Source organism: Pholcus phalangioides, unplaced genomic scaffold, assembly GCF_987345545.1.
Source record: "Pholcus phalangioides strain wild (caught in Gottingen) unplaced genomic scaffold, Ppha-v1.0 ptg000007l_1, whole genome shotgun sequence".
Taxonomy (NCBI): domain Eukaryota; kingdom Metazoa; phylum Arthropoda; class Arachnida; order Araneae; family Pholcidae; genus Pholcus; species Pholcus phalangioides.
This window is the reverse complement of record NW_028301600.1, coordinates 34,912,450-34,927,976: the sequence shown is the minus strand read 5'-3', so window position 1 is coordinate 34,927,976 and position 15,527 is coordinate 34,912,450. Positions and strand designations below refer to the sequence as shown.

Here is a 15,527-nt window from a genome sequence, read left to right as displayed (position 1 = left end):
ACAAATTTAAGGGAAGGAAGGATGAGACGTGTGTGTGTGTGTGTGTGTGTGTGTGTGTGTGTGTGTGTGTGTGTGTGTGTGTGTGTGTGTGTGTGTGTGTGTGTGACATATATATTTATATCTGCGAAAAGAATCATGCTGCTTTTATCAATATCACACCATGTGACATTTCAAAAGCTGAATTTCAGGCAAACGCATTTACGTCGGTCCTTAAATCTGAAGAAAAAAAAAATGTGCTGAAATTTATGTTCTTATTGTAATTTTTGAATATCAAATGCGCAAAAACTTCTTAAAAGTTTGAAAAAATTAATGATTGGACATAAAAGGTACATGGCAAAAATACAAATAAAATTCAAAGTAACAACTACCCAACTTTTCTAAGCAAGATTTTATGTTTATAGATAACAGTAAAAAATGAAGGAAAGTTGTATATTTTACGTTTAATTGGCTATTGTAACTAAATTGCAGAAAAATTAAAAAAATACTAATATTCATGCCTCATTTATGATTATCAATATTTTTGTGATAAAATTGCATAAACCATAAACATTATTTCAACTAGTTCGATTTAAGCATAAAGTTAACATCGGTAAAAACATTAGCTGTGTGTGACCACGAATTTCAATCAAAATTTTCAAAACTCAATTTTGGGTATCTTAAATGAGATGTTTCCGATAAGTTTTCGTAATGGTTGTGATAACTATCAAAATAATTTTGATTCCACAGTTCCATAGTATACTCATTACTACGAAAAATTATTGAAAATAATGTTCTCTCTCGATTTATGATAATTTACCCAAAATTTCATTGAAAAATGAATGAATATTGAACTTGGAAATTTTATTTCACAAATGCAGTTACATTGATATTAATAAAAATAATTTACATTTGACCTGTGGTCTTTCTAAAGTAGATTTGTGAATCAGAAATGATAAATAGTAATTTATCATTAACTAGAACGCACAAAAACTAGAAAAAGTTTCAGAGTTATACCTATGCAGTATCTTTAATTATTTGAAAATTTCGACCCATTCCAATTTTTTTCAATTAATTGAAAAGAAGGAATTAATTGAAAATTATGCATTTCTCTATTTCACACACACACAGTGTTTCTTCAAATACAAATACAAATACAAATACAAATTTCAAATAAATAAAATAATTCTCAGGTGTAGATTAAGAATTAATAAGCATTACGACTTTCTAAAGTAAATTTGAATGAACAAATTTTTTTATTAATCAACTTTAATAAATAATATTAAAAGTTGGCCTCGACTTTTGGAAGGAAGTTTTGACGAATGCCTCTGAGCTAAAAGAAATATTTATTATTTTCTCATTATCTAACAATAATATGCATAGGTGAAAGGTTAATAAATTGGTAATTAATGAGAACTCGGGCCATGGATCATTAAGCTCATTAATCATAAATGACTTCTCTCGTCACCCCTTGAAAGAATTTTTACTTTATGCCAAGTAAAAATTGATCGGTTATAAGGAAATGAAAATCGCTGCAAGAACTGCAAAGAATATAAAAGGTCTGGGGAACGCTCCATATAAGATATAGCTGAAATTCATCAAAAAAAAGAAAATATTCCAAATATTTTACGGAATCATTATCCATACTGTGTAATGACTTAGAAGTTTTCTTTAAGAGAACGTACGACGTATAACACCTAAAAGCTAAATATTCGAAGTTATTTCAAAAACAAAGTATAGATTTGAGACGAGCGTATTATTTTCCGAATTACCATTGCACCCTTTTGCATAATTTTAGTAATCAGCGGCATTTATAATAAAAATTTATTGTGATGTCAGACATTATTTATACAAGAATCATTATAGTGTAAAACATAAGTACAAACATACGTAAAAACTAAAATGTTATTCATATTCATGTTTCTAATAGCAGTTTCAATGTTTAGAGATGTATTTAAAAATTTTCAAATCAAAAATTAGCAGAATAGATCTATTCATCGGAAAATTAAATTGAAAACAAACTAATAACATAATCAACGTATTTTATCATTTTCTTAACCCTTTAAGCAGCTATTAGAAATCACTCAAACACCCCTTCAAAATGCCATATCTGTTTTAATGAATTAGGTTTTCCTTCCAATTTTCAGCAGGTCCAAACTAAAGGGTATAGGGAAAAGTTTTCCATTGAGAAATTAATTTTACAAAACCGAGACAACGATATTCTTTATATATCAAATCAAAATCAGTTTGGATATATTTTCAAATTCCTTCGAGAATTCGAGAATTTCTGAGATAATAACATTAATATTTTGCATTATATATATATATATTCTGTGTGTGAAAATATTAAAGACTTCTTTCTATGTAGTAAACAAAAATAATGTGCAGTAAACAACTTTACAAGTTAGACAACCAACTGAATTTTTTTAATCAATTATAATATTTTTGCTGCGAATAATCACTTATAATAGCATTTTGTCTTGAAATTAACAACGCCAATTCAGAAGAGACGTCAAGAACAACATAAATTTGTTGGTGCCTGATGATAGTTCTATCCCTCGATGTAACGATAACCCTTCTACAACTATATTTTTTCTTGGTCCGCAGAGTATCGTTATATTGAGGTTTCGCTCTATTTTCAGCCGTTTATCTTTGTCTTAAAAATAACTTTTTTTCCAAAACAATCCAGAGTTCTGTACCACCTACTACTTTCGTTATTTGAAAAGCATATAAGTGCAGAAACCAAAGCCTAAATGACAACACGGAGTATTTAATCGTTCGTTAGAATGACTGGATGCATAATTAGGCATGTCTTTAACATTCTGATACGAACAGAAATCGCATAAAGATTTTGATTAAACATTAATTGCATTGAAAGACGAACTGCTTACATCCTCTCGTGAAGGCACTTCCATTTCCGTATCTGGAACAAGTCGGATTGTGTAACAGTAATCTCAGTCGACGAGATTAGATGGCTCTATCTGTGGGCTGTAATAAATTTATTGCGAAACATTCACGTTCCAGCAGGCTTATTACAAATGCTGTGTACAACACACATGCATACACAACACTCAGTGCATCAAATAAATCTGCTATGCCGAAGCCACAGTTACTCAGAGGGTGAATATTCTTTGCTGTTCAGTAAAATTGAATTGGGCGAGCATAATGACAGTCCTAGTGGATTCCGAAGGCTGGCCAGAGTAAAATGGAGAACTTATGGTGGGAAGAAGGGGCAAGGAAGGAATGAAATGTTGAGCTCTTCTGTGCTCGCTCTCATTTAAATAAATCTATGCCGTGAATCTGTTTTCACTCCTGCCCGAACTGTTCATGTCAAACTTCCAACAAATTCGTGCCCCGCTCTCCATGGGCACTAACATCATGAATATGCTAGATAGGAAGGAAGCTGTAGCACATATTGCAAAGACTAAAGTGTTCAAGTCTTGATCTGTTTAACAACTTCGAATGAACATTAGCAATCTAATACACTAGTAAGCAATGGCTTCGAAGTTTCAGACATTCTGTTTGAATCCAAACATACAACTAGTCATCTGGAGCCTTCTGTTAATCACGTTTTGCAAATTCATTGGGTATTTAGAAATGATTTTTACACTCAATATGTATTTAGGCTAACGAAAATGTTGATTCTTAAATTGTGATGCATTTAAAATGTGATGCATAGATTTCCTACAGTGAATCGAAATATTATGAAAATAACTTTTGTTTTGTTCATAATTTTTTTTCAAATAATGGCTAGTTCAAAGATGTTTTTAGATGTGTTATCCTTCCTCTAACTGAAATAACTTATATGAAATGGCACTCGAGTGCATAAATTGCCCGCTAGACTATATTGGAAAATGAAATTGCAAAAGTGTCATAATTTATTTACTCTCTAATTTATTGATTTATTAAGAGTATTTAGTTAAAATGTTATACTACAGAATATTTTTTTGACACATTATAGAATGAGATATTTTTTAATTTCAAAGAATTAAACACATAAATGACAAAGGTACAGTAAACGAAATAATACGTGCACAATATAACAAAGTAAAATACACAAAAAAGTGAAAACAAAAAAATAAACGCCCACCCTTGTAACCCTTTGTAAGGATTTTACAAAATCATTCCATCAGGTCTAGATGAGGTATAAATATCAAATTGTTTACAATGCAACAGAGTTGGTTAGGATGTTATATTAGTTATTATAATACATTAAACAATATATCTGAGAAACATTGAGGCGGAATAGTGCGATATCAAAGTATAAATTTCTGTGCGTGTTTCATGTGATATCAATTCAGAATATTATATATATATATATATATATATATACACATATATATTTTTAAACAGTAAATGTATCTCACTGCATCATAGTTTCATAATTTAAGTCTTTTACAATTGAGATAATGGCTTTTGTGGAATTTGTTACAATTTTCATGTTATTAACGCTATAGTGATAGTTCAATATTTTGCTCACCGAGGATTAAATCGCGGATGAAAATTTAAAAAAAATGTGTACTCAACAATATGAAGTATAAGTGCCTTCAAATACGTAGATCCCATCACAGTTACTTCGTGAACATCACAGGCAGAAATGCCACCGACGCAAATCAATAACGAGGCGGCTTTCCCGGACAGTCATCGTTCAGCTTCACCGGAGCTCCCGGAGAGCGTTACGCGGCTTTAACACGGCAGCTACGCCGTTCGAATTCCAGCAAGTATTTCGGGAAACGAATTCAGCGACGATCACAAAATGCAGGAACACTTTCGTAAGCCTCATAAATGTCTAGTCTGCTGTATATTTTACGATTCATGAAATCCTGTGTGGTCTAATGAAACTGTAAGTTTATGTGAAAATTTTAAAACAACACGAAAAAGTAACATTTCAACCTTAATTTCAAAACCAAATTTAAAAATACCATTTGCCACATAATTTTACAAGTTAATATATTTGATGTGTTGTATTGTTCAAATTTTGTTATGTTTTATATCTATTTGACCATACGTCCACTAATTTCCGAAGGTTCACTTTTAAAGGGGTTCTTTAGGGCCGTATTCACTGACATGGTTTGAACTATAGTCACAATTTTTTGATAAGAGATCGACACGGATTGGTTAAATTCGAGTTTTTAACCAATCTGTGTTGATTTCTTATCCAAAAATTGTGACTACAGTTTAAACCATGTCGGTGAATACGGCCCTTAGGAAACTGAATCTAATGACTTCGTTGAAGGTTTATTCGCAGAACCATCTGAAAAATCCAAGAGTATGAGCAATGAGCTCAAAGGTCCTTCCGAAAATCCTCAGTCTCCTATGATACAGCACGACACTGAAGTTTATGCATACCTCTGCATTCAATATTATCAATCTTCCGACTAGCGTTGCTTCCTACTCGACGTGATTAATTGGACATAGTTGTGAGAGAGAGATTTTAAATCTCTTTCTCTCACACTCCTGTACCAACTGGCAAACAGCCACCATTTCATACAGTTTGGATGATATTACAACTGACGAATACATAATATTAATGTCCCGCATTCCAACTGAACGTGTCACAAGCATCTCTTTCTCTGTAAAACTCTCTAAACTTGTTACTACGTATAATTTAATGCTATCATTTAAAGCGAAATTTATTTGTAGCAAAAATCAACACCTCATTTCGAAAATAACTTGACAGAACTTCGTACGGCCGAATACTTTTGTGTTTGCAAAATAAATGTACCTTCAAGTAAACTACATCTACGTATGCATACTTGAATCAATCAGTATGTATTCATACACATAACCAATATCATATATATAATTGCTTTTGGCTGCAATAACTAAACATTTGAATAATAAATTATTTCATTTTGTGCGTTGATGGATTTCCAACAAACAAATAGAGTGGCGCGTTTTTCTGAACATGATATTTGAGGACCTGTGACTAAGAACTGCCTTATAAAGGTCTACCGTATAGAACACCAACTTTCTCAGACATTTACCAAAGAACAACCATAGTTTTGATTCATAGTTTTGAACAACCAAGTCCGGGATAACGATAGCCAACAATCACGGAAAAAATTGTCTTTATAATAGTCTTCTCGTTATAAGTGTATTCCACTTAATTGCTTTCTTTCGGGTAACAAATTGCAAAGTTAGGGGTCTTAAATTTAAAAATTACGACTTTATCTGCTTGATTATCGTCTTTTAGACCAGCGGTTCCCAACCTTTTTGAGACCGCGTACCCCCAGCTGCCTCTGTTCCTTTCCTCGTACCCCCCGACCCCGAATCCTCCAGACTCCCTCCCCCCATCTGTTTCACCCATTACAGTTTTCGAAAAACTTCAAAAAAAGGTACATGTTGAATTGAATTAAATGGTCCATTCTCATTATTTTGATTTTTTATCTTTCAAGTAAGTAAACAAATTAACACAAAGATTTGGAATCGCAATAGCAAAGGCAGTGTTTTTAGAGAGCGCACTACAGAACTTCACCAAAAGCAAATATCATATTTTTCTGACGGATTTGCTGCAATAAGTACAAACAACCATTCGAGGGTGCATGGTATTGCAATGTAGTAGTCCTTTTCGTGGTGCAACCTGGATAACGCAAATTCTACCACAAGTCATTAAACCGCTTGATCATTGTTTGGCGCAACATAACCTTGATGGTCCTTGCACCAATAAAAGACAAACTCCAATCAAATCCGAAGGTACATATGCACCCTCTAATATTTGGTAGCACATATCGTAGCAAATCCGTCTGAAATATATATATAGAAAAATGTACATTATGAAAATTTAATTTCTATCGAAACACCCCAATACCAGCGCCAAAGGCAGCTGTAATATGCAGTGTAGTGAAAAAACATTGTTAAAGTTCCATTTTTAAATGTGAAATTTTTTTTATTATGTGAAATGGAAAAAGAAAGCAATAATATGAACATTGAAAATTTCAAAAAGAAATTCAAAAATGAAAAATTCAAATAGGAATTCAAAATTGAAAAAAGTCATATCCACAATGCCTAGGGCTCTCATCAGGGGGGGAACACAGAACGTTTCTGGGAGCATTTCTTAGCCTCCATATCCTATAAATAGATGCTCTATCCCCAATATATATTTATTTATTTATTTATTTATGCACTCCAAAAATCACTCTCGAAAAACACTCTCTACCGCCGTTGCCTATTGGACCGAACATTCTATGATCAAAAATGCTTGTTTAGGTGTCTTATATCACCTCAAAGTTGATACCATGTGTATTCAGAATCTCACCCCCGTTTTCCCATTCTTTTGCAGATACTATTATTAGTTTTATCTGCCATTCATGGATATTAATCGTGTGTAAAATATTTGCGTAACTCAGAAGAAACCCCCATCTATAAAAATTCAAAAGGCCACTCTTTACTAATTATCATCAAGCTATACTAGATTGGCATTGTAGCTTGAAATATGGCGTGAGGTATTTTCCGACGTCTAAAATCTAAATTGCATCACGTACTTACGCGAAGTTTACTGCGAGTCCTAATCATGATCATAAATACTGAGATAAGAGCTGGCCTTGAGAGTATATTGTGTGTTCGTGAATATGAATTTATTACTTCTGCATATACAGTACCATGTATATCCACTTATACGTACCGTACACGTGTCAGAAATAATGCGTGACTGAATATTTTTCTTTTTTTTTTTGCTTTACAGGATTTCACTCTCGATTTCTACTTCCGGCAAGCGTGGAATGATGACCGGCTTTCCTTTACACCGAGATCCGGCTTCGAGAGTCTCACTGTCGGAGCTGAAGTTGCTGACAGAATTTGGGTACCAGACACGTTCTTCGTGAACGAGAAAAGCGCTTACTTCCATAAGGCTACCACTCAAAACACCTTCCTACGGATATCGGCTGGCGGTGAAGTTTTTCGGAGCATCCGGTAAGTTGAAATTTGTTGCTTATTTCCACATTTATTCGTGCTAGATTCTAAATCTTGGATGTACATAACACGAAACTTTTGCTGTTTGAATACTCGATCAGGGATAATAAATCCAGGCTCTCGTGCTGCAAAACTGTTTTTCTTCACAGCTTTAAAACTAAACTAACTAAAACTAAGCTTTATCGAACAGTCGCGAGTTCCATACCCGATTCGTCCTTGTCAGAAACTCCTGACGTAGGGGTACGACAGAAACGACGAAAATGACCGCAGATAAAGATTGCTACCGTATGGAGTACCACACCTAGGGTTTAGCGCACCAACCCCCTCAACGAGTAAAAAATAAAGGCGAAATGCCGAATGCTGCCATTCGGAATCAGCAATAAATTGTAGATCACGGTCTAATTAGCCCTAATGTGCAGAAAATGCCCGTGGTGCGACAAAAATCATCAATGGTGAATGGAATTTTAGAAACTTACGGGACTAATGTATAAACCATATATATTTCAACGAGTAGAATAGTATAAGATTTATTTTAATCTGAATTTTTACTTCTGAACGGACTGACGAGGTAAGGATTTTGCCTTCAACTTTAGATTATTCAAACACATTTAATTAACTTCTTGCAACGAGTTGGAACTTTTATGCATTTTCAGCTACTTTATGTCAATATAAATGTGAAAGAAATCAAATTAGGAAATTAAAATGAGGAAGTACATGGGGAAAAACTCCTTTATTCATAACACACGGTCATAACTTTTTCGAATTTTTCATATAAACACGTGAACGTTTTCAACAAATCATTTATTTTTTCATTAATGTGATAACGTACACATCACTTAAATTAAAATGGAAATCACATTTTAATTCTGATTGCCTAAAAATTTGTATAATTATCCCTTCATTCATGATTCACGACCGAACCCAAAAATATCGTGGGCGGATTCTCTAAAAATATTTCTATAGCTGTATGAAGTGTACCGTAGAGCAGTGGTTCTCAACCGGGGACCATATGGCCCCTAGTGGTACTGGGATACTTCAAGGGGGCCACGGAAGAAGGGGGCCAGGACCTGGGCTGCAGCTCTGTCAGTGCCACTCTTGGCAGACTGTCAGTCCCATTCATGCCCGGGGGGTCTCATGTTCATAAGTGACCCCATGTTATATTTTGTATAGTACAATAAATTTTGAAAATAAGTAGGAAATATGTAGGCTGTTTATTTTCGGCTGAGTATGGGACTACCATAGCATCATGGTCCTGAATATAACTCGGATTAGCGGGCAGCTCAATAAATTCTAAGCCAGTGGTCTGGAGGCCAATCTTATTTGCGAAATTTTCATTCAGTATCTTGCTTCTAAATTAGGGTCGAAGACTATGGGTAAGACAGGGGAACCACGAGAAAAAAAATATTCTTCCAAGGGGGCCATGGGCAAAGAAAGGTTAAGAGACACTGCCGTAGAGTACGGGTGACTTGGGTACAGATTTTGGACATTTTTTTGCATTATCTTCCTTATGAATTAAGGAAGATACATTATACAATTATTATAATCCTCAGCCACCTCGTTAGGCATTTTGCCTGTTGTGGCCTTGTATTTATATTTAACATTTTTTACTGAAAGTTGCACCACTGGAGAGAGAAAGAGAAAAGCTTTTTTTCTATGTTTTTGTGCAAGGGCAATTGCTTTGCAACTTATTATAATGGAGAAAAATGAATGAAAAAGTCGCACCTAAGTCAGTCCACCTGAAGGGGGTGACTTGGGTACACTACGCTATCACGTCAATATTGCCCTTTTCGAATCGTATATTTGCATCTGACCCCACCAGAAATAATTAAGGACAAATAAAATACATAAACACGTGAATTTTGTTTTTATTACACACAAATATAAATACAGGATATTATTTTTTTATGTCTACAATCTGCCTAGTCAAAGATGGCTGTTGTGGTGTTAATCTTCAAATGCGGTGTCAATATCTCAAATTAATTAATTTCTAATGGTCTAAGTAATTTCTAAATGGTCTGAGCATAACATTTTCTTATATGTTCGTGGCATCTTTATAACTGTTTGTTCCTGTAACGTATATGAAATACTGTCCTGATGTCACCCCTCAATTCTTAAACATTTTACTAATCATACAACCTTTAACTAACAAATTGATTTAATATATTTGATGTTTTATCATTCATGGTTGAAACAATAAATATATTACCTAAGCAAAATTCTAACAAGACTAAGATGCAACCACAAAACTCTGTAAACAAAGTTTTGCAATGGTTTCCATGAAACCGTAAAACACAGGTTATGATAAAAGTAGGCGTAAAAAAAAGACGGGATAATTATTAGAAATCTGGGCACAATTTTGAATCATGGTGGTTCACTCTTGAGGCTGGACTTGGAATCCTCTCTATTTCATTCATAGCGGCTATGGCGTCATCTAAAATAAAAAATTAGAGCATGTACCCAAGTCACCCCACTTTACGGTACCTTTCCCTGTGTTGCTGCGAGACGTCGAGTCGGGATTATATATAGTGTAAATAGCCTAACAATGCAACCCAACTACCAGCCACTTAATGCCTTGGTGATGTAAATGTGTTAATGGGGTGTAAAGTTTGTAAACACACCGGAAAAGAAACTAAATAAAGCATCTTACAGTGTGACGGCGAGTCTCTCGGGAGTTCTTTCATTGGTTTTGACCCAAACCAAGAAGAGTGGGTAGCGTTATCATTTCGACCTTTCCGACGCGATCCCTTCTTAACTGAACTTACATCCTAGGGGTTGGTCAATTCGACCTTAATAAGTGCCCTTGTGACCAGCCCCGTGGAAATTCTTTTGAAATAAAGATGCGTGATGTGTGCATCTTCTCTCCACACCTTGTGAGCTCCACGCTTGTCTCGCAACCGAGTTCCTTCGATTCTATCCCGTATGCCCCGGGGGCTGGTCGGGGGTGAACTATGCATTTCCCACTGTTCATGGATAATAAAGGACTCTATAATGCCATTAAAAATGTAGAAATTAATTAGTTCTAAAATTATATCCCAAAGAGCACGTACGTGTTATTCGCAACATTGTAGTAAATCACCCGCGTGCTACGAGTAATCATTACATGACCTTTATCAGAATCTTTTGGTTAATGTAATATTCTTGCCCCTTCGAAACAGGTTTGCTTACAGCACTCACTTTTGATACAAGCAATAACTTATGGTGATTTCAAATATGTCTCTAAATAATTAAATTCTATTTCTGGACTTGACGCAGACAGTCGCATCTATCAAACTGACAATGTCAACCAAAGGTTGCACGTTACGATGCCCTGATGGATAAGCATTAGCGCGATCAGTTTGCGAGAGAGGTTTGATGAAAGATTTGTTTAGGTGTGCTCTAGCATAAGGAATACGGCTTCTGGTTTAAACGATGGATCATTGCGTGATGCCATTCCATTAGTGTTATTGAACAGAAATCCGCTTTCACTTACTTCCAGCATCAGTAAACTGGGAGGAATATTTAAAGGCGTTCATTACCCGGAAATTTATAATTTGTAACATTGTGTAACTAGTAACACTGTTCTAGCATTTCCGTTGCTTCGATAGTTTGTGGTTTATTGCGTGTCATATATTAATACTGCCATGAATCTGAAGCGGATATAAAGAGAGTTTGTTTTATTTCTTTACCGTCTTAACCTATATTCTTGGTAGATAAATAGGCGTCAGAACGTAGCCCAGCCAAAATAATGACATAAATTACAAAGATAGCCATTACAAGTATACTAAAATACAATCCAGCTTTGCTATAATGACACCGAAGATTTCTTGAAATTCCATCGATATAACCGAGAGGTTGACGTTTTCCAAAACATTTGAAATACAGAGTGGATAACAAGTCCTGGACATATATTAAAAAATAATAAAAATCAACCAATTGACATAAAAAAGTGTGGTTTACACTAACTTATCATGGCCTAGAGATCATGGCTTTCTGATAAATTGCGTAAAAGTTCAAATTTTACTCACAGGTGGCACTGTAAAATAAAAAACTCGACATAGTACATCATATGCAACACAAACAGTGTATAATCAATGTTTCTGACAACAATTTTTTCGTCATATAAAACTATCACATTTCAATATAAGCGTTCTTTCTTTAGCTCAGGCTACATCTAAACAGGTGAAAGGATGCGCATGTTGAAACATGGCAGTTTTACGTAATGCAAATTGTCGTAAAAATTAATTATACACTGTGTTGCATTTTATGTGTGTTATATCGAGTTTTTCGTTTTACAGCACCACCTATGAGTGAAATTTGAATTTTTTTAATCAAAAAGGTCTACGCCATAACATTACGTAGTAAGTTAAGGCGTCTACTTTTAATGCACCTAGTTTAAGGCGTCTACTACATTAAGTATACGCCATATTTTAGTGCAAACCACAAACCACTCCATTTTGTGTCGGATGATTTGTTAATAATTTTTAAAACGTGTCCAGGACTTCCCGTCCACCCTGTATTAATAATATACTCGGATACAATCTACTACAAAAATAAAGTTGATTAAGGTGACCATATTTTATCGAGAAGAATACAGGAAATTGGGATCATAAACATAGAACATCGCAGTTCTTGCCAAAAATTATATCGCCTATTGTCGGCGAACTTCACAATTATTGCCTGTAAATAACTGATATCTAACAATAAAGTGCAACAGCAAGTCTGCAAGGAATTAAAAACTATTTCACGGAAAAATATAACTTCTCCATAACTAATATACGAGATTAATATTTCTGTGTTCAGATGGCAAAATATTATAGGCATTTTTTAAAATATCACGATGGCACGAATTTTTAAATAATAATTTTTCAACATGCGATACTGTGGCTTTTTGACATATTACAATTTGCCTCCGTTGCTTCCTCATAAACTAAAAAAGAGAAAGATTAAATTTTGCCACCTTCCAAAATTTTAAAGAACGAATCTCTGGAATGCGAGCAACTCAATTTTTTGGGAAAAAAGTGACTTATAACATTTTTCCATCTGAGCACACAGATTTATAATCATATTCTTATGATATAATTATAAATCGTGCAAACTATCTTGATCCCTGATTTCAGTCTTTGAATCAGAGGAAGCTTCATTGAAAAAAAGACATTTTCAATAGGAATAGTGCAGAATCTTCTTGAGGAACGGAAGCAAAGTGGCAAAAAACTGTTACATTCTAGAATGTTACATTCCAAGGTCGTTGTATTTTTATCGATGTAATAATCAAAGTTCATTAACATTACTCTCTGTAGGAATCAGCTGTGGCATCCAATTATTGACGTTATAGCCACGGTGTCGTTACAACCGAGTCTGACAATATTTAAAAATGCTATGCGATATTCAGCGTATTCGATAATAAAATCTCACTTATCTGGAGAATCGAAATACTCCAGTAGATGTCTTACCGGCGTAGTTTTGCAGCTACCGAAGTACATTCTCAAGAAATAAACTTGAGTTCGAAATTTACAACTCGCATTTAAAAATAGCTTTATGATCGCATGATAAACATTCATTCTAGTATATTTATGACTCTTTAAATAAATAAATAAATAATGCGAAGGAAATAAAGTTTGATGGGGGGACATCATCGATAGAGTATTCCTAAGGATTGCCAAAGTCATCTCGTGCTGGCAGCTTGAACTCCATAGGAAAAAGCCGATTCTCGATATCGTCTCGTATATTCTTAACTAATGAAATTGGTCTTAAGAAAGGACTAGGCGGTAAACTAAATTCCGATTTAGCTAGCAAAGTTAAATGCTACGATCAATAAAAACTCTTTGCTCTCCGCATTCACATATTAGAAATCAATCTATTCGGCTGCGTCGGTTTCCTGTTTTCAACAGTTTCTGCGCATACGCATGCTGGTTCCACTATTATCCGATTCTTGAGTCCGATTTATACATCATCAAATCTTTATTTAAAATTAATTGATAAAATTTCTCATTATCTATTATAGCAACCTCACAAAAAATATGAATCAAACGCGTGTTCTGACCGATGTATAAAAACCTAGAGAATGCAGTTTGCGAGTGAGCACGTAAACCTCAAGTTTAAGTAATTTGCAATCCTTCATACTGGAATTTTTATTCTCATATTTAATTAAACATAGATGATATGCTAAAGAAAACTCGTGCATGCTCAAAACAAAAATATCATAAATACAAACACAAATATAAATACAAGGCCACGACAGGCAAAATGACCAACGAGGTGGCTGAGAAAAGATGCCTATAACAAATATGGATGTCATATGTTTCTAAAATACAGCAACCCAATTAAAAATGCAAATCATAAAAACTAAAGACTATATATACATAACGAAATATAATACAATGCCCATAAAAATATTTATGGTTGTCTTATCTAAGAATGGATAACTTCTCGATTTACCCCAACATGTTCATCGTATTTCTTTTTAAATGTGTCAGTTGTGTTAGAATGTACTACCCCCGGGGGTAAGCTATTCCATGTATTACATGGTATTGTATTACATGGAATCCAGTCGTCGCAGGGAATTTTTCTCGAATAGGGTTGTTAATAAATGGAATAGCTTACCCCCGGAGGTAGTAAATTGTAACACAATTGACACGTTTAAAAAGAAGTACGATAAACGTGTTGGGGTAAATCGAGAAGCTATCCATTCTTAGAATAAGACAACCATAAGTATTCTTTATGGGCATTGTATAATATTTTATCATGTGTATATATTGATTATAATTTGTGTTAATTGCATTTTTAATTGGGTTGCTTTTTTTTTTAAATATATGACAACCATATTTTTATGGGCATCTTTTTATCAGCCACCTCGTTGGGCATTTTGCCTGTTGTGGCGTTGTATTTGTATTAACAACCCTATTGGAGAAAAATTCTCTGTGACACCCCAACCTAGAATTGTCCCTTACCAATCGATACTGATGTCCCAGCAGTCAAAGCAGTCGATTGACGACGTCTTAATTATCCATGGTCCATCCTATCGATCCCGTTGGAAACTTTGAACACTTCGATCATATCCCCCTCCAATTAAATCTCCCTTCTCCCTATCTCCTATCTCGCTTCTTCCAATGTAAACATATTCAAGAAAGATGTCGTAAAAGAATATTTAAATACTATGTTGAAAAGTGAAAATTGAGTGAAAAAATGAATTTCGGAAATGAAAAGTGAATTTAACAAAATGAGAATTATCTGTTTTGAGAATATAAACTCCTCTCAAATACAGTTTTGAAGTCTCTTTTCATAGCTGCGTGTGCCAACGAGGGAACGCGTAGCTCTTTTCTGCACCCCTTCAACCAAGTATATGTCCCTCTGTAGGTATGGTCTCTAAAACCTTACGGCATACTCCAGTCTAGAACAAGCAAAGCCTCAGAAAAGCGGAAGAATGATTTTAGGACAACGGGAGGGGGGCGAAGAGACCTTTTTGAAAATGAAATCGAGCATTCTATTCACTTTTTTTGACCAACGCTGAACACTGTTCAGAAAACCTAAGCCGCCCGTCAATGAGAATTCCCTAATCGCAAATTAAAAAAATTTTTAATTCGATAATATTATAATTCCAAAATCATTAAAAATATTATTTAACCAGTGATTTATTATAAATGTAGAGCACAAATTTTCAATTT

At 34.3% G+C, this 15,527-nt stretch overlaps 1 protein-coding gene across 5 annotated transcripts in view; it reads left to right on the top strand.

Moving 5' to 3' along the window:
• Window positions 1-15,527, top strand: part of LOC149085227 (gamma-aminobutyric acid receptor subunit beta-like) — a 210,613-nt gene that overhangs the window by 73,912 nt on the left and 121,174 nt on the right. For all 5 annotated transcript variants that reach the window (XM_089233104.1, XM_089233109.1, XM_089233108.1 and 2 more), the window contains one exon: window positions 7,661-7,887. In XM_089233104.1, coding sequence (XP_089089230.1) covers window positions 7,661-7,887 — 227 coding nt within the window. The remainder of the gene's footprint in view (window positions 1-7,660; window positions 7,888-15,527) is intronic.